The sequence below is a fragment of the Nomascus leucogenys genome, chromosome 12 (genome assembly GCF_006542625.1).
Source record: "Nomascus leucogenys isolate Asia chromosome 12, Asia_NLE_v1, whole genome shotgun sequence".
NCBI lineage: Eukaryota > Metazoa > Chordata > Mammalia > Primates > Hylobatidae > Nomascus > Nomascus leucogenys.
This window is the reverse complement of record NC_044392.1, coordinates 16,336,113-16,356,667: the sequence shown is the minus strand read 5'-3', so window position 1 is coordinate 16,356,667 and position 20,555 is coordinate 16,336,113. Positions and strand designations below refer to the sequence as shown.

General features: G+C 50.8%; 1 protein-coding gene across 1 annotated transcript in view; it reads left to right on the top strand.

The window, feature by feature from the left end:
• Nucleotides 1-20,555, top strand: part of TRABD2B (TraB domain containing 2B) — a 247,774-nt gene that overhangs the window by 200,669 nt on the left and 26,550 nt on the right. Inside the window, exons 3-4 of the mRNA XM_030823909.1 lie at nucleotides 6,000-6,146; nucleotides 12,908-13,082. Coding sequence (XP_030679769.1) covers nucleotides 6,000-6,146; nucleotides 12,908-13,082 — 322 coding nt within the window. The remainder of the gene's footprint in view (nucleotides 1-5,999; nucleotides 6,147-12,907; nucleotides 13,083-20,555) is intronic.

Here is a 20,555-nt window from a genome sequence, read left to right as displayed (position 1 = left end):
ATAGAAACACACACACAGACACACATAAACAAATATGAATAACAAAATAGGGAGGAACTCTCATCACAATTACAGTTCTAATCTCTGTCACTGATCACGTTATCATAGCTGGTACTGATGACTACCTTCTTCTACTACCCATTCTGTATTCCCTTTGCTTTCAACAACAACCTCAACTGCTCATGGTTCTTAACCTGGTGGCATGACCCAAGCCTTCATTGTTGAATGGTCTGGGCCATTGGTAGTCCTGTCTGGATTGGGTTGTTGTAGTTTTCCATTGACTTTTATCTCAGGTTATGGTAATACTAAGAGATGCTGTAAAAGGTCCCCTGCATTCCAGAAACACTCTTCCTCACCTCCACTGGGGTAGCAATCTAATTTCCCCCTTGGTAGTCAGGATCAATCATTCCAGGCAGCATAGTAACCCCTTCTTTGCTTGTTGACTAAGAGGTGTGAGGAATCCATGTGGCTGGGTGGCAGTCTTCACTTGCAGTTTAATGAAGCCATTGTTGTGTTGCATATCAGTATTTTTACTAGTAATTTATATATTCTCTCTTTACCCCTCTAGCAGGGGAGCTCTGTAAGGGCAGGGATTTTTTAAGTCCGTTTTGTCCCTGGCTAACTCCCCAGCACCTAGAACAATGCCTGGTGCTCAGGAAGAATGGCTGAGTGGATTGGGGCCTTTGCAGTGATTCCCTTGGGCTTTGAGTTGGTTGAGCAGATTTGCAAGCTGAGAGCCAGGCTTGTCCCAAGAGACCCTGGCTCCAAACCCTCTTCTTGACTAAGGGGGTCCTGCTGCCTTCTCAGTGCAATTGCTGGGCCATCGAGTGAACATAGGCCTTCATGTCTACCATTCCAGCCCATCTAGGACTGTTTACGGGACTACTCTGGAACAGTAAACCTGTTCCCACCCTCCTGGCGCCTGCCTCACTCCTTCCTAGCTCCTCGTTTGAAGACGTGTTTAAATTCTGGGCCTACCTTCAGCAGATGCCACAAGCCATTTCATGTCCGGCCAGCGTTGGTGAGGGGAGTCCATGGAGGATGCTCTGGAGCTCCTGCTGGCTGGGCCTCCACACAGCCATCCAGGGGGAGAGAGGCAGCTCTAGCCTTCACCCAATGTTTGTTATTCCATGTCAAAACCTTATCATAGACATTATCCTAGAATGGGCCACCGAGGCTACGTGCAAAGAAGGTTTGTTATTCTAAGGTGGCCAGGAGCAGAAGACATCTCGAGTCTGAGCAGCACCAGGCTTGGGAATTCAGGGTGAGTGAAAGGGAGGCAGGAGTCAGGGCCAGGCGCTTCATTATAAAGCCTGTGTACTTACCACCCTTGCTGTGCTGGCCAGTTGGCACATCTGCCTCTAAAATGAGCTCTGCACAGATGGAAGCCAAGTCCAATTAATCTACTAATCTCAAATCTCTGCAGAGAGGAGCTGAAAGTAAATGTTTGTGAATGAATGGATGTAGCTTCCCTCTGTCTGTTGGAAGCATCAAGGATGCTGGTGAAGGAGCACATACCGCGCTGAAGCCCTGGTTGTGAGAACCTGGTCTGGTGCCAGACGTAATTTCAAACCCCAGCCCTGTCTTTTACCAGCTGTGTGGCCTTGTGCCCATCACTCCCTTCTGCTTCTTTGGTTTCCCATCTGTGACTACGGACAACATCCCTCTTGGCTGTCTTCCAGGGAGAGCAGAGGGAGGGCCTACAGGGCAGTGGTTAACTAGGAGGATACATTCCAGGCCTGGCCCAAATGGCCGACCCATCCCTCTCCAGCTTTGTCACCTTTGGCAAGGTATTTGATGTCTCTTTGCTGCAGTTTTTTTTTTTTTTTAATTAAATGGAGCTAATAGTAGACTTACCTCAGAGTTGCTGTAAAGATTAAATAAATGAACATGAGTTTAGAAAGTTCCTGACACATAGTAAGTGCTCAATAAACATAGTAATCCTGGTAATGAATGGATGAAGACTTCTTTATAAATTGCAAAATGACGGTACAGGGCAGGAGGTGTAAGGGAAAGTGCGCATGATTCTGGATCAGCATCCCTCTTCTTGCAGTGCTTCCTGAATGTCTGCTAATGGAGACATTGGGATTCAGCAGGAAACAGAGAGGCAGAGAACAGGGACAATTCAGTGAGATAAGTGTCTAGAGTGAAAGAAGGACAGGGGTCTTTGGGAGACACCAAACCCCACCCAGGTAGGGAGAATCAGGATGATAGGTTTGGGTTTCAGTCCTGGCCCCACCACACTCCTACTGTGACACGTGGGAAGGCCACATAAATGGTCTGGCCTCTGTTTTATATCTTTGTAACAGACTATTAATAACAGACTTATTAGTAACAGACTCACAGTAAATATTCCCTGGCTATTTCACAAGGCTCTAGAAAAAAATGGGTGTGGCAGTGTGTGTGGATGAATGTGGGCTGTGCCTGTGGACATCTGGAAATCCAGCCATGTGGCCCAGGGCACTGCAGAGTTCTGGACCAGGAGTAGAGAGTTGGGGGTGAGTCCACTCTTCCCTCAGCTCATTGTGTGGCCTTAGGCAAGCCCCATCCTGCCTGCTCTGGACCCCCTAGCCTCCTCTCCTCTTTAATATGAGGAGGCCACAGGATGAGATCAGTGGTTCTCAAACTAGGCTCCAGGGTACCTGTGGGTTCCACAGAAGGGCCTTGGTGCAGAAGTCTCTACTGCAGGAGGACATAGAGCTAGTGAGACTCCAGGCAGCCACCTGCCTCCCTTACAGCAACCAGGGAAGTTTCTATTTTTACCTTCTCCATATTTTGAGTTCTAAGTAAGGTTCCTTTGGAAAATAACAGCAAGAACATGGCTTTAAAAGGCCTGAAAAGCCTCTGGACCAGATGACCTCCAGGGCTCTTCCAGCTCCAATCTGGGAAGCTTTGGGTCTATTTTCCTCTCAATTTTATTTAACCAACACTTATCCAGCACTTACTACATGCCAGGACTGTTTTTAGCACCCCACAGATTATAACATACTAAATTTACTGGAACACCTTCCAGCTCTGTGATGGTTGCATGATTGCAGAAGCAACTCTGTGAGTCGAGCAAGGTCCTGGGGAGACATTTCTCCTCCAGTCAGGTCTTCTGGGTGCCTGGGCCGATGACCTCACCACAGGTCAGGTGGTGCCTTGGCCAAGCCGATGCCGAGAAGCAAGGAAGCAGGTGTGTGCAGTGGCCGAGTGTAGTCACGGGAAGCCTGTGTCCCAGGCCCCCAGAGGAGGACAGCGGATCAACTCGACATGGACACTTTCATCCGAGGCAAGCGCCGTGTGGGAGGAAGTGCCTGTTGCCTTAGCAATGCCCACAGCAACAGGGCCACTGCCTCCTGTGATCCATCCCCAGCCACCATGCTGCCATCGACACCCTGCACCAGATGGCTACATATCAGATTTCAGTGGTGGCGGCCAGAGCCTGGAGGCCTGGAGAAGGCCCAGAGGTGGAGTTTTGGGTAGGGGGTGGTGGGGGCTGACCTCATCTCCAGCCAGCTCATTACGTGGAGCAGGCTGGGCTCCATCCAGTGCAATCTAGCGCTCCTGCCCAGCCGTGAACAAAAATGAGAGGGGAGGGAGGTGATCTCACGAGCACACACTTGGCCCTGTTGCCTATGTTAGTACTTTGGCCTGGCTGTGCACACCTGTTTTATGAGCTTTTCTGGTCAGATGATGCGTTCTTGAACCAAGTGACTGCTGCCACTTGGTGGGACCTTCTGCCACAAGGTGATGGCGTGCCTCAGAATGCAGAGTGCAGAAGTTGTAGGGGCTAGATTTAAGGACTCAGTGAGCAGCCTTGAACTATGAAGTGACCATAGCAGGTGTCAAAGAAATAAAGAAACAATGAAGTGACACTTTGTCTTCACCAGGCACAGTGCTGAGTGCTGCAGATTCAAAAATGAACAAGACACAATTCCTGCCTTGAAGAAGCTCATAACCTAATATGGGAGGCTGGTAGCTAAACAGCAAATACAATATAATATTCACTCCATAGTGAAAGGAAGCATGGTGTATCAGTTATCTATCACCGCAGCTATGCTGTGTAACAAGTTTTCCACTCGTGCATCTGGGGCCAATTGTGAATAGTCTCTGCTGATCTTGGCTGGGCTGCTTCACATGTCTGGGGATTGGCAGGCTGTTGGCTGGTCTTGGTGGAGGATGGCCTTCGCTGGACGGCTCTGCCCCACATGTCTTTCATCATCCAGCAGGCTAGCCTGGATTGTTCTCGGGGCAGTGGCAGAGGTGCAGGCAGCAGCAGCAGCACGTAACTGCTTTTCAGGCCTGCATTTGTAATGGTTACTAGCATCCCCTTGGCTGAAGGATGTCCGGGGTCAGAATGGAAAGGAGCTACAAAGTTCCATGGAAAAGGGCATGAATACAGGGAGGGGCTAAGGTTTAGGGCCATTAATCTATCAGTCTGCCACCCATGGAGGCTGTGGGAGCCCCAGGGAGGGGCCTAACCCAGCCCCCAGGTGGTCAGAGAAGCTTCCTGGAGGAGACAGATGAGGAGAGTCTGGACAGCTAAGTCTGAGTTTGCAAATGGAGACTGGAGGGAGCCGGATTTCCCTATGGAACAGCATATACAGAGGCACAAAGGCAGAAGATTTTCTTTTGCTTGAAGGAATGCTGAGTATTTTAGTGTTTGGAGGCATGAAAGCCATGTAAGAAATGAGGTTATTGACCACAGCAGGGTCCAGGTTACTGCCTTGGAGGCTCTACTGAAGAGCTAGCCCTTTAGCCTGCAGGCAGGAGGGACCTGTGAACGTTTTGAGCAAAAGAGAGAGAGATCATCAGATGTGTGCATTTAAAAGATGACCATGACAGATAACTATGTATAGAAGAGAAGGGAGGAGGTGTGCCAGGAGATGGATGGGACTGGTGCAGGGGACTCAACGAGAGATGCTTGGGCCTGAATTGAGGTGGGTGGTGAGGCTGGGAACTTGACGTCCAAGGCATTGTGCAGACAGAATGAGCAGGGTCTAAAGACTGAGGGCTAGACTGGGCTAACAGCAGGGACCGGTTCTCTGAGACAGCCTCCTGACTTTCTGCACAGGGACCAAGTTTTTCTCTTTATCTGTATTAAATAGCCCAAATAATGATCAGCCTCCTCCCTTCTGCTGAACAAAGGAGTCTGGGATACTTTGTCACCTAAAACTAGCCCCAGGCCTAGCTGTGTGAATTGAGCAAGTCCCTCTCTTGCCTTCCCTTCCCTGGGCCTCAGTGTCCCCATCTAAAATGAGCAGGTTGTGTTCCATTAGAGCCACGATCCTCAAATGCCAGAGGCAGTCAGACTGTTTAGGAAGTGTGCAGGGATCCCATTAAAAATACAGAACCTCTGATCCCAGAGGGTGAGGTCTAGGCATCTGACATTTTGTCTAGCACTCCAAGTGATCCTGACTCTCACAGATGTGGCTGGGCACAGGCACGGTGGCCTGGAGGACAGAGGAGCTTGAGGACATGCATGCTGAATACAAGGATAGATCAGATGCTCGGGACCGAGCTCCTCAGGCCTTTCCCTGGGTGAGGAAGGCTTCCAGGGTAGGCGGCCTTTAGGTTGGGCCTTAACATCCAACCGGGCCTTTTGTTTTTGTCCTGTTGCTTTGTTTGCAGGATGCTCTTGATTACAAAATTAGTTCATGCACTTTTAAGCACAGGAACACAAAGGAGTCAAAAGAAAAACTCACCCATCATTCTGAAACTCAGACACAAGTTGGGTTCTCATTTTGCTGCTTCTTTAATAAGATGTTGAGACCCAGAGCAGGAGTGGGGACCTGTATGGGCAAAGGGCTGGAGGTGAGAGCAGGCTGAACGTGCTCAGAGACGTGAGGCAGGAGCAGAAACTGGAAACACGCAGCCTGAGCCAGCTGGTGCCGGCCCCACACACCTTCTCTGTTTCAGGCCTGTTGCTCTGAAGTCCAGAGGGAGGAGGGCCAGTCCTAGAGCTCAGCCAGGGTCCCTGAGCACAGCCCTCATTCCTCTCTCTTTCCTCGGCCCAGGTGCTGTTTGCCCTGAACCAAACCCTGCTGCAGCAGGAGAGTGTGCGGGCCGGGAGCCTGCAGGCCTCCTACACCACGGAGGACCTCATCAAGCACTACAACTGCGGAGACCTCAGCGCAGTCATCTTCAACCACGACACATCCCAGGTGAGGCTCCTCTCCAAAGACCTGGATACCTGGCATTTATTAGATCCCTACTACGTGCCAGGCACAGGTAATCATCTCTCCAGCCATGGCAAGAAGGAGCTATCGTTATTCCCCTTTTATAAGCGGGGAAATTGAGGCTAGAGATGAGAAGAGATTTGTCCAAGGCAACACAGCTTATGAGTTGTTGAGTTTTAAGTTACCAAGAGCAGCAACTTGAGCCAGATCTATGTGGCTCTGGGGCCTAGGACCCTGGAAACTTAGCTTGTAAGACCAGGGAGGCCTCTGAGAGGTTCAGTTCTACATCTGGGGAAATTAAGTTCCAGGGAAGGAAAAGCCCACAGTTACTCAGAGCTTGGACTTGAGTTCAGCCCAGAGCATTCTACTTTGATTTGAGTCTCAGAGGAAAGATTGTCACCAGCTGGTCGGGCAGCAAGTAGAACCTAAGGGGCTGAGCATGGCTCACCCCTGCTCAGACTCCACCATGCCTCCCCATTCATTGCTGTCAGGGTGAATTCCAAGATGCTTCCTCCAGCATTCAAGGACCTTACAACGTGCCCTCTGCTGGCCTTGTCACAGCCCAGGTTCCCCACCCTACAGACCTTGCTCTGCGGACTGTGGAACTTGCGACTCTTCCATTGTACCTTGTCTTTTCAAGCTTCTGGGCCTTTGTTCAGGCTCCTTTCTCCTCCAGGGTTCCTCCCACTTGGTCATAGTCATATGTCACCTCCTGAGAAACCTTCCTGAGCCCCTGGATAGGGTCAGGCATTCTCCCAGGCACCTCTAGGTCCTTGTGCCTCCTCTGTCATGGTGTTTGAATACCCGTTCATTCAAGAAGCAGTTGAATTAGGCAGAACACACCACTTCCCTGCTCAGGACATTGCGTGGACTTCCCATTTTTATCCAGGTGAAAGCCAGAGTCTCTACAGTGGCCTGCGTGGCCCCCATGCTCTCTCCCTACCCTGTCACTTTCTGCTCTCCCCTCCTGCACACCACTTGGGCTGCACGGGCCTTCTTGCTGGTGTGTGAACCCACCTCACCAGCTTCTACCTTTGCATGGGCTGCTCCCTCTGCCGAATGCCTCTCCCAGGTATGACCGTGGCTTACTCTCTCTCTGCCTGCAGTACTTAACTAAAATCTCATCATCTCAATGAGGCTGGCCCCAACCACCCGACTCAGAATTGCAACCTGGCCTGCATGCCCACACTCTCACCCTCTTTATTATGCTCCACTTTTTTTCCCCATGGCCTTTGCCATCCTTATAACACACTATCTACTTGATTCATTGATTAGTGACTATTTATTGGTTGCTCTCCCTACTAGAACATAAGCTCCATGAGAGCAGGGAGTTTGGTCTGTTTTATTCATGGATTTACCTCAACTGGCTGGAGCAGCCACTGGCCCAGAGCTGGACTCAGTAAACATTTGCTGAGTGAATGAATGAATGAATGAATGAATGAAATAGTTTATAAATGCTAGACATGGTGCTATGAAAAGGGGCTTACAGCCACATAGGGAAGATGGGGAGATTCGAGAATGAATTGCACCAAAGTGTGATCCTTGCTATGAGGATGGAGTGGAGGAAGCATTTGGAGTCTGTGGAAGGAATGGCTGATTTAGAAGGGCTTGTGGGTAGGGCCTGGGACTGGGGAGAGAAGGAAAGATTTTTGCAAGATGAGAGGGCATGGAAGAACCTGAGTTGGCCATAGACAAGGGGAGGAATGATGTTCCAGCAGAGGAAACCATGCACCAGTGAGCCAGAGAGGAGAACAGGAGAGGGGGGCTGCAAGTGTAGCCTGCAGACAGAGCCGGGCCGGGCCATGGTGTTCCTTCAGTACTTGCCCCCACAAGACCAGGAGCTCCTGAGGGTGATGGTGTGCTACCTATCTCGGTCCCCATTGCCCAGCTTAGGCCTGGCACAGAGCACATGGCAGTGAGTGACTATCACCCGAGCAAATGTAGGCACGTGGCGTCCTTGCTGCAGCATAGAGAATGAAAGAGAAAGGAATTGGAGGCTTTGCCGCAGGACGCTCAGGATTCCGAGAGCTCTGACTCAGTGGCAGAGAAGTGAGGGTGGAGAGAAGAACCCTGACACCATGAGGCTCCTAGGAATCTCACCTACAAGGGACCCCCTTTGTGGCCAGGCCCACCCTGCTTCATCTGCTGAGGGAGACCCCCGTGAGTCCTGAGCAGCCAGGGAGCTCTGTGGCAAAAGAGGCCCTGGTCATGACTCGGGATGGTCTGGCCATGATGTGGCTAGGAGGGCGGGAGTGTGCAGGACGGAGTGCTGGCCCGACTGTGGCTGATCCTAAGCTGAGAAACGGAGGCATGAGATGACCTCAGGAGAAGGCAAGCTCAGATTTTCTTTGAGCTTGGGTCCAGACCACTGATTTGTCTTTGGCAAGTGGAACTGCCTCAGAGGTCTCCCAACAGTTCCCGTATTTGAAGTGGGACAGAGGGTAGGTGGATTGGGCCACCTGGATTCAAAGAGCAACCCAGGCTGCCCCAAGGGTGCACAGATAGAATCTAGTCGCTTGAGGAGGGGCTGGGCAACCCTACCCCAAGGTGCAGAAAAGCCTGGTGTCAGGGTAGCAAGGCTGAATCCAGTTCCCATGGGGATCTGGTGGAGGTAGGGCTGTGTCTGTAGCTGGGGGCCTCAAAGTCTCCAGGGCACTGAGGATACAGAGGCTGTGGGGCCACAGTCCCTTTGCCTGAAGGCTTGAGGGAGAAAGTGATATGAAAACCAGGCTTGGCAGTAGAGTCCCCTAGATGAGGGTAAAGAGGAGATGCCGAGGGGTGGAGAGTGCAAGCCAGAGAGCAATGTGGTCAGAAAGATGCCTCTGGCTATAACGTGGAGGATGAGGAAGCAACTTCTGGAGGCCAGGGCAGGACAGGTGCAGGCCTGGGTGGATAACACTGGGAAAGGGGCCAGGGGCACCTCATCCTTGGCCTGCATCCTGGCTCCACTGTCCCCATCTGCAGCAATGGCTGCATCCCTGGCCTCTGCAGCCCCCAGGCCACTGGCACTGTCAGTGCCTAGCAACAGCAGGGTGATCCAAAGGCCTTCCCCTTGGAAGCCTGGTCTGAGCCTCAAGACTGCCTTAGGTGTAGAGTTGCTGCATGCATTTGTTGTCCAAACCCAGATAATTCTGAGAGTCAGATACAATTCAGGATCAAAATAATTAACAGGCATGGAGCAATCTCCTCCAGCCATCGACCTGGACTGTTCTGGTGAAACCAAGACACGTAGTTACCCTATTAGGTTCCTCCTCTGGGCTCACACATTCCTCGTTGTCCTCTCAAAGCACATATCCATCAGTATTCTTGTGCACATATTGACTCCCCTATCAGGCTGTGAGCCTCATCGAGAGCAGCAGACCCAGTCTGAGGAAGCTCTCAGGCCCCCTAGCCCAACACAGGGCCCTGCTCATGGAAGTTCCCACAGGGTGTCTGTTGGATGGATGGGCTACAGGGAAGGGGTGCAGAGTTTAGATAGGTGGTGTCAGCAGACCTGAGCATTTGACCATTAGACCTGACATGGTTCATGGGTCAGGGAAGACTACACTGAACTCATCCCCCACAGCCCCACCCCAGCCCTGTCCAACCAATCGCCTCATCACCCCATCCCTGGAGACCTCACATGTCCTCTTTAAAAATTATTGTGCATCCTGCACTTAAACTTGTCATAGAAGATTTAAGGCCCCCAACAAGTCTAATGACATCATTAATTTGCTTCCATCCCAGCCCTGGCCCAAACCCAGAACTCATCCTTGGCAAGGAGCCAAGGCCCATCAGCAAGAAACATTCAGAGAATGCCGGCCAGCGGCTGGCCAGCCCCGGGAGCCTGCGGAGCTAGCCCAATTCCTTCATGGCTTTAAACTTTCACTTTTGGGTTCTTGTCCTTGTTAATTTTTTTTGACTCCCCAATTAACAAATGGAGAATCATCTTTGTGTACATGCACATTTGTGGTCAGGAAGCATAGGAGGAGGGGCTGGACACGTGTTAGGTTCCAAGGACCCTTGGAAGGAGAGGGGAAGTGGACTGCTGCCTTCATGGTACTCTCCAGTGGTTCAGAGCCATTTATTTGTCATCTTCATCTTTACCCTCTGCCCAAGGCCACCCTTCACTGGGAAAAGTGATGAAGCCAGCTCCATCCCCAGGCCAGTTGTGTAATAGCTGACATTGATTCAGGACTTCCTTTGTGCCAGGCACAGTGCTCAGTAAGCACTTTCCAAAATGCATCTTATTTAATCCCTACAATAATGTGTTACCCCCATGTTACCAATTTGGAAACTTAGTCTCAGAGAGGCCAAGTCACTTTCTGGTTCTAGAGAGACCACTCAACTAGTAAGCTGCAAAAGAGGGATTCCAACCCACGTTGTCCTGGCTGGCTGACTTCAGGCCCTACATTCATAACCCCATACTTCTAAGGCCCCTCAGCTCACTCATTCATTCACTGATTAGACAAATACTTATTTGGTGGTACAACATAGTTTACATTTTTTTCCATACCTAAAGAACGGGGAGAACCTGTGAGGGTCATATTTCCAGAAATAACTCCTCTGAGTCATGGGCTTTCTGTGCTTCTCCCCATTCAGAAGCCTTCAGTGTTCCCATAGCTGCATCAAGTTCAAGCGTGCCCTGTTGTGTTAGGGTTTCCAATCATCGCTTTCAAACCCCTTTGAAAGCGCAGGGAAATGTAGGGAAGTAAGAATTCCATTGCCAACTCTGACTGGGCACTAACAACACTGCTGTCTACAGCTGTCCAAGTTGTGCACTGCACAAGGTTAGGGGACATCAGCCATGTTACTGTCTTGTTCATCCCAGAGCAGTGAGTCAGGCCTTTCTGGCAGAGAAGCCCCATGGTGCATGTACCTTTACCTCTCCTCTCACTCTGGGGAACACACTAGGCCTTGGCCAGCAGATAGCAGAGGCAAATATCCTAGCCTCTTTAGAGTCCCTTAGGGCTCAGCCTCCATTGACTCCATTTTCCTCAGAAGGAGTGTTGACAACACTGCAGTGGCTCTAGAAGCCATGTGGCTGGGCTGAAGGACCATTTGGGGGCTTAAACCTGTAGAAAATTAGCCTCTTCATGCCAGGCTCTCCATCCACCTCACCCTTCAGTTTGCAAGGTCTGGTGTCTTGTGCTTTGGGCCTGGGTAGGTGAAGATAGAGAAGGGGAAGAGGGGACACCAGGTGGAAACCATCCTGTGAGCAGGAGCTTGGAGGTTGGAATGACACTGACAGGTTGTGAGGAAAGAGAGAGTATGTTCTGACTCCCTGCCTCCATTTCCTCAACAGCCCCATGCACATATTGGAGGAGACAGTGCAGGAGCACCTGGGCCTGTTATCCAGGTTGGAAAGACAAAATGTTGGGAATGGAAGAACACAGTGGGGCAACTGTGGTCAGAAAGGGACAGCACAACTTTCAGTTCAAGGTTCAAGGAATCTGGGGACCTTCTTTGTGCCGGGTGTTGGGGGCCAGGAATGACAAAAGCTCTGTCCCTGAACCCAGGAAGCTCTCTGCCTAGTTCAAGACCCTGTTAATGTTGTTCCCAGGCCATGTAGCTGGGCGTATAGTGTGGGGTGATGGCGAAACACCAAGGCAGCTCCAAGCTAGGTTGTCGAGCAAACCAACATGGGGGAAGCCATGGTCCTGGGGTTGAGGTATTCAAAAAGGGATGGAGGCATTTGCATTATGTCCTGGAAAGTGGTGGTGCAGGGATGGGGAGTTGGTGGTGGCAGCAGATGGTGGCTCAGGCATTGGGAAAATCAAAAGTGATGATCCTTTCTCTCATCTCTGTAGGGTGGCATGTGCTGAATGCAGCCCATGATAGCCCCCATCCTCTTATTGAATCCCCACAATATCATCAGTTTGATCTTACAAGTGACAAAGCTGGGACTTGGAAAAGTTAAGTAACTTGCCCGGTGCCACGCAGCATCAGAACAGGGGGTGAGCCTACTCTTGTACTCAGTGGCCTTCCTGCTGTACCAGGCAGCTCAACTGACCCTGCACATCCTCTTGCTGAACTAAATTCCTTGTACTTGCCAGCACTGGGCTCAGTGGTGAAGTGAGAGCAGTTAACAAGGTGAGCACAGTGCCAGCCTCCCCAGACCTCAGCATCTGCTGAGGTTAAACAGGGCAGAGACGCGAGGCAGAGCAACACTTGTGGAAGCCCAGCAGCTAGGCCTTATCCTGGCACTGCCACTTCACTAGTTGTGCAACTTTGCACATCTCTGGATCTTTTCCACTCTTGCTTGCTTCATCTGTAAAACTGGAATAACAATGCTTATTTGAGAGGATTTTGGAATTGATGAGAAACATGTACAAAACATGTAGCCCACTGTAGGGGCCTCATAAAAGGAAGTTGTCCAGCCCCACTAGGGCTATGCATACTCATCCTAAGTCCACCTTGCTCCATAAAGAACTGACAGCAGGTCATGCACAGTGGCTCATGCCTATAATCCCAGCACTTTGCGAAGCCAAGGCAGGAGGATTTCTTGAGCCAGGAGGAGTTCAAGATCGGCCAGGGCAACATAGTGGGATTCCGTCTCTACAAAATATTTAAAAATTAGCTGGTCATGGTGGTGCATACCTATTTGGGAGGCTGAGGCAGGAGGATGGCTTGAGCCAGAGAGTTGAGGCTGCAGCGAGCCACTGCACTCCAACCTGGGTGACAGTAAGACCCTTTATCAAAAAAAAAAAAAAAAAAAAAAAAAAAAAAAAAAAAAACTGAAGGCAGCCTCTGTCTTGCCTTTGCAGCTGCCCAACTTTATCAACACCACCCTCCCGCCACACGAGCAGGTGACGGCCCAGGAGATTGACAGCTACTTCCGCCAGGAGCTCATCTACAAGAGGAATGAGCGCATGGGGAAGAGGGTCATGGCGCTTCTACGGGAGAACGAGGACAAGATCTGCTTCTTTGCCTTCGGAGCAGGTTTGGGCCAGTGTGGGGAAGGGATTGTTTGCAGAATCCTGGGAGATATGCTTGGCTCTCCCCTAACCTCTACTTCATCGAGGGAGAAGTCGAGGCCCAGGATGGGGCAGGAAAAGCCACACAGTGCTTAGCAGCAGCACCGAGATCCAGGGCAGTTCTCAAGGGTTCTTCCATAACGGTCCCCATGGGAAAAGGGAGTGATGACCCCTGCCACAGCCAGGTTAATTTCTGTGGTGCCTTCGTGCTCCCAGGCAGCCATGTGAGAGCCCAGAACTAAAGCCAGCTCCCACTGCACAGCCCAGCCTCAGGCCCACCCACAGAGCCAGGAGCAAGGCTGTGAAGCCCATGTGGCCCCAGAGGGAGAGGCTGGCTCTGGCGTCCCACAGTCCTGGCTCTAGATCCCAGCCCAACCACATCACCTTGGCTGGTACCTTCTCAAAGACTCAATTCTTTCTATATAAATGGGCAGTGATAGCAATCACTATTTGATGAACTGAAAATATCTACTTTGTAGAATAGTTGTAAAGATGAGTGATAATATTTTAAAAACAACCTGCCACATAGTAGGAACTCAGAAAGGCAGCTGCAATGATCATCATGGTGATGATGATACTGAGTATAAGTGTGGTCATCACATGTGGAACCGTGAACTTGATGCCTGCTTCTGGGGGACGTGGCCTCCTCATGCAAAGGGGAGTCTGCATGTTCAGGTGCAGGACTTAGCATTCCTCTCTCTGTTCCTTTTCCTTTCATTTTTCCTCTCCTCCCTCACTCTTTGTTCCCTTCTACATGGCTGTCCCTGCCAGAAACACTATGTTTACATTGGGACCAGGATATTGTGTTTGCCTCCTGTTACTACCCAGCTTTTGCTCAGTAACTTACAGCAACAGACATTTATTTCTTGCTCATGTTACTTGCAATTTGGGTTGCCAGAACTCACCTCCTGCATTGTGAGAATTAATGAGATGGCTCCTGGACATGCTCACCACACCTGGTGCCACTGTGTTCCCTTCCCCTCCTGCCACCCTCATGTCGCCCTCCAGGGCGAGCAGTCAGTCTAACCCACAAGGGCCCTTGTGGATGTCCTGATTTTGTAATGGGATATGTCCACTGTTTGAACATTCACCCCTAAGGGCAAGAGCCAGGGGCACATCTGCTGGGCCTCGCCCCTCCTTTGCAGCCCTCACGTAGTAGAGACACAGGGGAGGGGCTCAGAAGTAGATACAGTCCTCCTGGGACAGCCCCTTTAAGGCACAGCATCTAGGCAGAAAGAGTTCTGGGTTCATGCGGGATCTCTGCCATGGCCTGTCGTGGCCTCCGGCAAGTCTCTTTCCCTCTTGTAGCCTCAGTTTACTCATCTGAACAGGAGGAGCCAGGACTTACCTGGGCCATCTAGGATTCCAGAGCTATTCAGCCATGGGTTTTAGAGAAGGGAGGGATTCCTGTAGGGGTCTAGAGGCAGGAGCAGGACCTTGACTGGCAGCATGGAGAGGGTAAGCCACTCTCCAGCTGCAGGGCACCTGCTGGGAGCTCGGAGTGAGTCAGGACAGCTGTGAGGACTGTGCAGGGAAGAGTCCCCTCCCACTCCCCCACCATCCAGCTGCCTTGTCCGCCCTCCCTCCTATAGGCATTAGGGCAGTGCATCCTGCTCTGGAACAGCCCCCAGTAGACTCCAAATGGGGAACCACCCTGAGTCATCCAGCCCCCAGGCTCCTCCCCAGGCCTAAGGGGAGCCCCCAGAGAGTGCAGTCAGTGAGGGGCCCTTCATTCCACACACCCCACCTGAGTAGTCCTGCCTGCCCCAGGACCCAGGAGCAGAGTCTCCCAGGGCTGGGGGTAGCTACCACCAGCTCTGTCTATGAGCAAGAAGTCAGGAGAGTCTAACAATGAAAATCACAGCAGTGAGGGGAGCCGTGGACACTAACCTCCTTTTCCTGAAACCCCAGGTCTGTGGGGGCACCGATGTCCACTCCAGCACCAGGCCAGCACACAGGCATCATGCCCAATGCCAGCTTCTCCCATCTCCAAAATGTAATCAGTCCCCAGTGAATCCTGTTGACAGGCCACCAGAAAGACCTCACACCCATCCACTCTGTCCATGCCCATTGGCACTATCCCAGTCCCAGCCTCCTCCCCTCCTCCCTGCCTCTGGACTGCTCCCCACACTGTGGTCAGTGAGTGGTGCTGGCTTTGTCTCCCATGCTCGCCTCAGAGGTGGGGCACCACTTAATCATCGCTGTGTCTTTGGTAGCGTGTAATAGGCTTTGAGCTTGCTGAGTGAGTGAAAGAATGAATGAGTAAAGAAATGAACATTGACCAGGGTCTCCCATCCTGTTTTCCTCTGGGCTGCTGAATTTATAAGGATAGGCCAGCAGTAAAGTCAGGGCAAAGGGAGACTCACCTCCGCTCTCATGAATCCACTCTCCACAACAGATCTGGAGCCACGTGCAGATCCTGCTGGCAGCTGCCACTTCTCCTGGCTCAGCCATGCCTGGTACAAACGGCCCACTCTGCACAGCAGATCTCCTTTCCACCCAAGAATTTCCAAGCTGGACAGAGCCTCTGAGCTTGAGCTGCCCACCTCATCCTAGCTGTGGGAAAACTGAGGTCCACAGAGGGCAGGGACATGAGCAAAGCCCCCAGAAAGTCCAGGACAAGGCCAGAACTGTACCCCAGGCCCAGGAGCTATGATCCAAGGGCTCTGTTTTTGTGTGTGGGGCATTGAGCCAGCTCAGCGGGCCTGTTACAGAGTCAGCGTATTGACATGGAACGCATCACACGAAAGCTGTGGTGAGGGAAGTCCACTCCGGCCTTGTTACATTCTTATGATCATGTAATTTCTGAGTCCCACATCCGGTGACAGGCTGACTTATGTGCAGTGTTGGGACTAAGTACTCTCTTGGTGGAGTGAGACCTGAAGACATACCCGCTCCACTCCTCACCTACCCACCTGGGGGCCCCTGCAGTTCTGTCCCCGGACTGCCGGGCAGTGGGGACCCTGAGACCCAGCTGGGCTCTTGCAGCCCATTGCCTGCTAGGTCCCAAATAACTCATAAGACCCCCAAGGCTATGGGATGTAGGAAGGGTCTATACTACCAGGAATGCACCTATCCATCCCCCAGGCCTGTGTCTGCTCATGCAAATGTCTCTCAAGCCTAGAGTCCATGGGTATCTCTAAGAAATATCTCAGGAAATAGAAACGTAATTATAAGACACACCAATGACCCCCCAACCCAGCCTTGCCAGGTGTCCGAGCCAAGCCCCTGCTGGGGGCTCTTCTGTCATTCCACGACAGGCCCAGCCTCAGTGTCCAGTTGAAGTTCCTGAAAGCTCTGTGGTTCTGGAGTCTGGATGGGGCCAAGCATGTGAAGGTGAGAGATTGAGCCTACGCCTGCCTGGCCCAGCCCAGCTCCAGAATCCTGCCCTGGGAGCCTGTGAGGACAGACAGGGATTTCCAGTGCTGACAGCAGTCTGGCTTCTCCTCTCTTCTGCTCTGAGGGGGCTTCAGTGCAAAGGGTAAGAGCTTTGGGGTCAGGAGGCCTGGTTGTAAAGTGTGGCTCTGCCCCTGGAGCTAAGAGACGCTGGCAAAGCCATTTCACCTCCAAGGGCCTCAGTCCCTCATCTGTAAAACTGGGACAATACATCTGCCTCATGGGATTGTTCTGGATACACTCATTTGAGAACACAGTATTAAAATGCTCTTCCATGGTGGAAGGATTCTTATCATAAAAGCCCTTACTATGTGCCAGCCACCATTCCAGGCTCTCTGATTACATAACACCACGAGATGGGTTTTAATGATACTCATTTTGCAGATGAAAACAAAGGCTCAGGGAAGATGAACGGCTTCCTCAAGGCCGTGGAGGCAGACCTGCCATGTGAACCCTGGCCTCTTGAGTCCCAGGTGTGGCCATCTCCCTTGCACGTGGTGCCCTTGCTGTATGCTTACAAAAGTGTTGATGATTTTGTGGAAACAAGTGCCTGTTTAGCTGGTGCATCTCATAAAATACTCTTAGCATCTGTGATCTTTCTGCAACTTGGCACTGTGTGACCTCTTCTGGAAGTTACTCTGCAGTTGGGGGCAGGTGGGGTGCAAATGTGTGACAACCTTGAGCAGGCCTGGGTGATGCTGGGGGGTCCCAGATGGAAGCCCTCCCTATCCAGGAGGTGGCTGTGGCCAGTGTGCAAGCCTAGATGTTCTGGAAGTAGCCAGGCTATGGCCATGGAGGGGGCATGTCATCCAGAGGGGAGAAAAAGCCCATTTTCTGTCTGCTGAGCTCCTGTAGCTGGACCGGCTGAGCCTCAAGAGCCCCCCAAGATTTTCTAGTCCAGTTGCTTGTAGATGCAGGTCCTTGGGTTTCCTCTGGTCTACAATTAACAGAAAAATAAGTACAAGGTGGCGAATTCCTTATTAGCTAAATTTATTCAGTTTACAGGTTTATATTCTGAAATTATCTCCTTTCAACTGTGTTTGAAGTTAAAATATTCCTTACTTAAGAAAATTAAAAAGATGATGGTGGGAGGCAGATAAAAGTCTCAAATTCCTTACTTGGCAAAATGAGTATCTGGTAATTGCATTGTTCTCCCCACTCACCCTCCTTTTTTTTTTTTTTAAGATGAGAAAGAATTGAGCATGCTTGAAATGTGATGAAGAGAATATTCTAGGATGGGTGAGGCTGATGATACAGGAGAGAGGGGGGAAAAATGATAAGCCTGAGGTTCCAAGAAGGCAGCAAGGTGGCGACCAGAGCTCGGGTGCAGGGTTAAGGAGGATGCCTTGGTTGGAGGAAGACACCTCTTCACCTGTAACTGAAGGGAAGGAGGGAAGAGGCTGGTAGGCAAGTCATTTGGCAGCCAAAAAGGGAGCAAATTCTCAGCTGATGGCTTCTAATCAGAGCACCACTGTCTGAAGTAGAAGGTGAAGTCATCCACAGAGGAAGAGGAAAGAGAAGGGAGGATTCTCAGGTGAGACTATTTGACATAAGAGAAATTGGCCACAAGACCTGATCAGGACAAGAAGTTAAAGATGTTTCCTCCCGTGGGCCATTATGATTGATTGGTAGCACCTGCCTGGAACGTTATGGTATACAATGATAAAGTCACATCAGAGCCCAGCAGAGAAGAGGCCCTGATTGATTTGTGATGGCTGCTGTGGACCGAGATTAGGGCACATGCCAGCCACAAATCTGCTCTGTCTACGCTAGGAACATAGAGGATGCTGGCTGCAATGAGGGCCCATGAACCTGCCAAGTCACAGGTGTAAGATTTTCTCCAGCAACACCAAGCAGCTGGGGTGTAAATGTGGATGTTGTCACCCAGGCCTGTGTGCTGATTTTATCCTAGCACCCACTGCTCAGTGATCATCCCATTGCACGTGAACTACTCCAGGACAGGGCACATATGCCTCAGAATTGCTGATACCTAGGAGATGTTCTATGAGGACATACTGGACCAAATCACACAGAATGAAGTTCATTCCATTGAGTCAAGGTATCTCCAGGCCCAATTGCAGGGGTGGGGTCCAGTCTTATGCACTAGAAGAAAATTACAATTTTACGCTTAGTTCCAGGGAAACAGGTTTCTCAGGATATTTACTTGTTCAGCCATCCAGAAATCTTCTAGCATTATTTTTTCCTGGACTAAAATGAGTAATGTAGGAATTAGAGGAACTAGGCTGGAGACATGAGCCGGACTCAGGGGTGGACCAGGTAACCTCTGGGGCCCATTCATTTCAAACTCTGAGAACCAGTGGTTATCACACACTCCGTCCCTAGCACGTGCTATAATCTGAGTAGAATTCTAACTTCTGACATTCCAAAATCCTTGACCCTAACATGCTGTTGCTTTAAAGTTGCACAGCTCTAACATTCCAGCATGTTGTAATCAGAGCCTTCTAACATGCTAGCATTATTTGCTCCAGCCACTCTTGGATTCCTTGGGAGGAGTATGGAGCTAAGAGCCTTCCAGGAATGGAAATCACACTTCGCAGGACTGCTGTCACCTGCTTCACAGGGAGCAGAAGTCCAGGCAGAAGGCAGAACTTGAAGAGTTAAGAGGCAAACAGTGTGAGCACCAGAGACAGAGAGGCTGGCTCCATTACCCAGGCACCCACACATTTGGCACATGCAGCCCCCAGGCTCATGCCAACCTGTTTCTACCCCAGCTAGAGTGCCGCAGACCCTTAATCCAAAACACACCTGTGAAGCTGGGACACAGAAGCAGATCAGAGGTGAAGACCCAGGCTTGAGAGAAGGGAGAGCTACAAGACCAACACACAGAATACCATTAACACCTTTTAAAATTCATAACGATAGAAATTGCTCCCTAGAGAGTGGACACCATCCTGCTTGAAAAAATTCCTATATCCATCAACTTATATGGCCCTTCCACATCCTCAATTCCTCTTGGAGGGAAACAGGATGGTATTTATTATTCCATTTGGCTGATCAGTAAATCCAAGTACAGATGGGATGTCAGAGAGTCTTAGAACTGGAGTGAAATGGTGGTCACATTGTCTAGGTCATTCTTCCTGATGACCAGGAAGTCATCCTGACCCCTAAAAAATCCATCCAGCTGTCACTTGGGCCCTCTGTTCTGCTGGGAATTCTGCTGGGCCTTCCCTGATTTCCTGTCTGGGCTCCCATAGGCCTCCAGGATTTTGCTATCACAGCCTCTCTCATGCTCCCAGTCCAGGATGTCCACTCCCTGAGCACTAAGAAGGTGCGTATTACCCACTGTTGAATGAATGAATGAGTGAATGCACCAACCCTGAGGTCCATAAGCAGAAATGCTGCCTGCTTCTACATTACCCCACAGCAAAACCCAGCCTAAAACCTACATCTTCTGCCCCCATGGTGGGAGACTGAGGGGTCCAGCCACATCACATCTGCCTTTGGAAGTTGAGGCTAGATTGACAAATGAAAAGACCTAAGGAAAGAGAGTCCCAGGTACTGTTGAGTAAACCATGCAATCACAGCTAGAGGAGGGGGAGTTTAGTGCTAAGAAGGAGCGTTTGTAGGGAGGGGAGGTGGCAAGATGATTAGGTAGGGAAAAGCCAGAAAAGAAAGAAAATAGAGCAAGGTGACAGTTACGCCAAAGACATGAGGGTAGAAAGGGGATTCTGAGATCTATGTGGCCTTCTCAGAGTCTTTCCTCCTCTGTCTGCACAGTGAGGGGCTTTAGACAGAGCTAGATCCAAGATCCCCTTTAGCCCCCAACATTCAGCATTTCCACACATGTCTAACAGAGAGTTTGAGTGACTGGCACTGAAAGGAGGCAGGGTAAGTTAGAGAAGGCTTCCTGGAGGAGATGAAAACCAGTTGAAATTTCCCTGATGCAGATCCAGCTGCCTTCCAGTTTACTCATCATCTCCATAGTCCTCAGGGCAAGACCCACACCCACCTCCTTCCCCAGCGTGGTTTCTTCACTTGGTGGCCTCAGAAATGGCAGCCCTTCAGAGCTCATAGCTGGGCA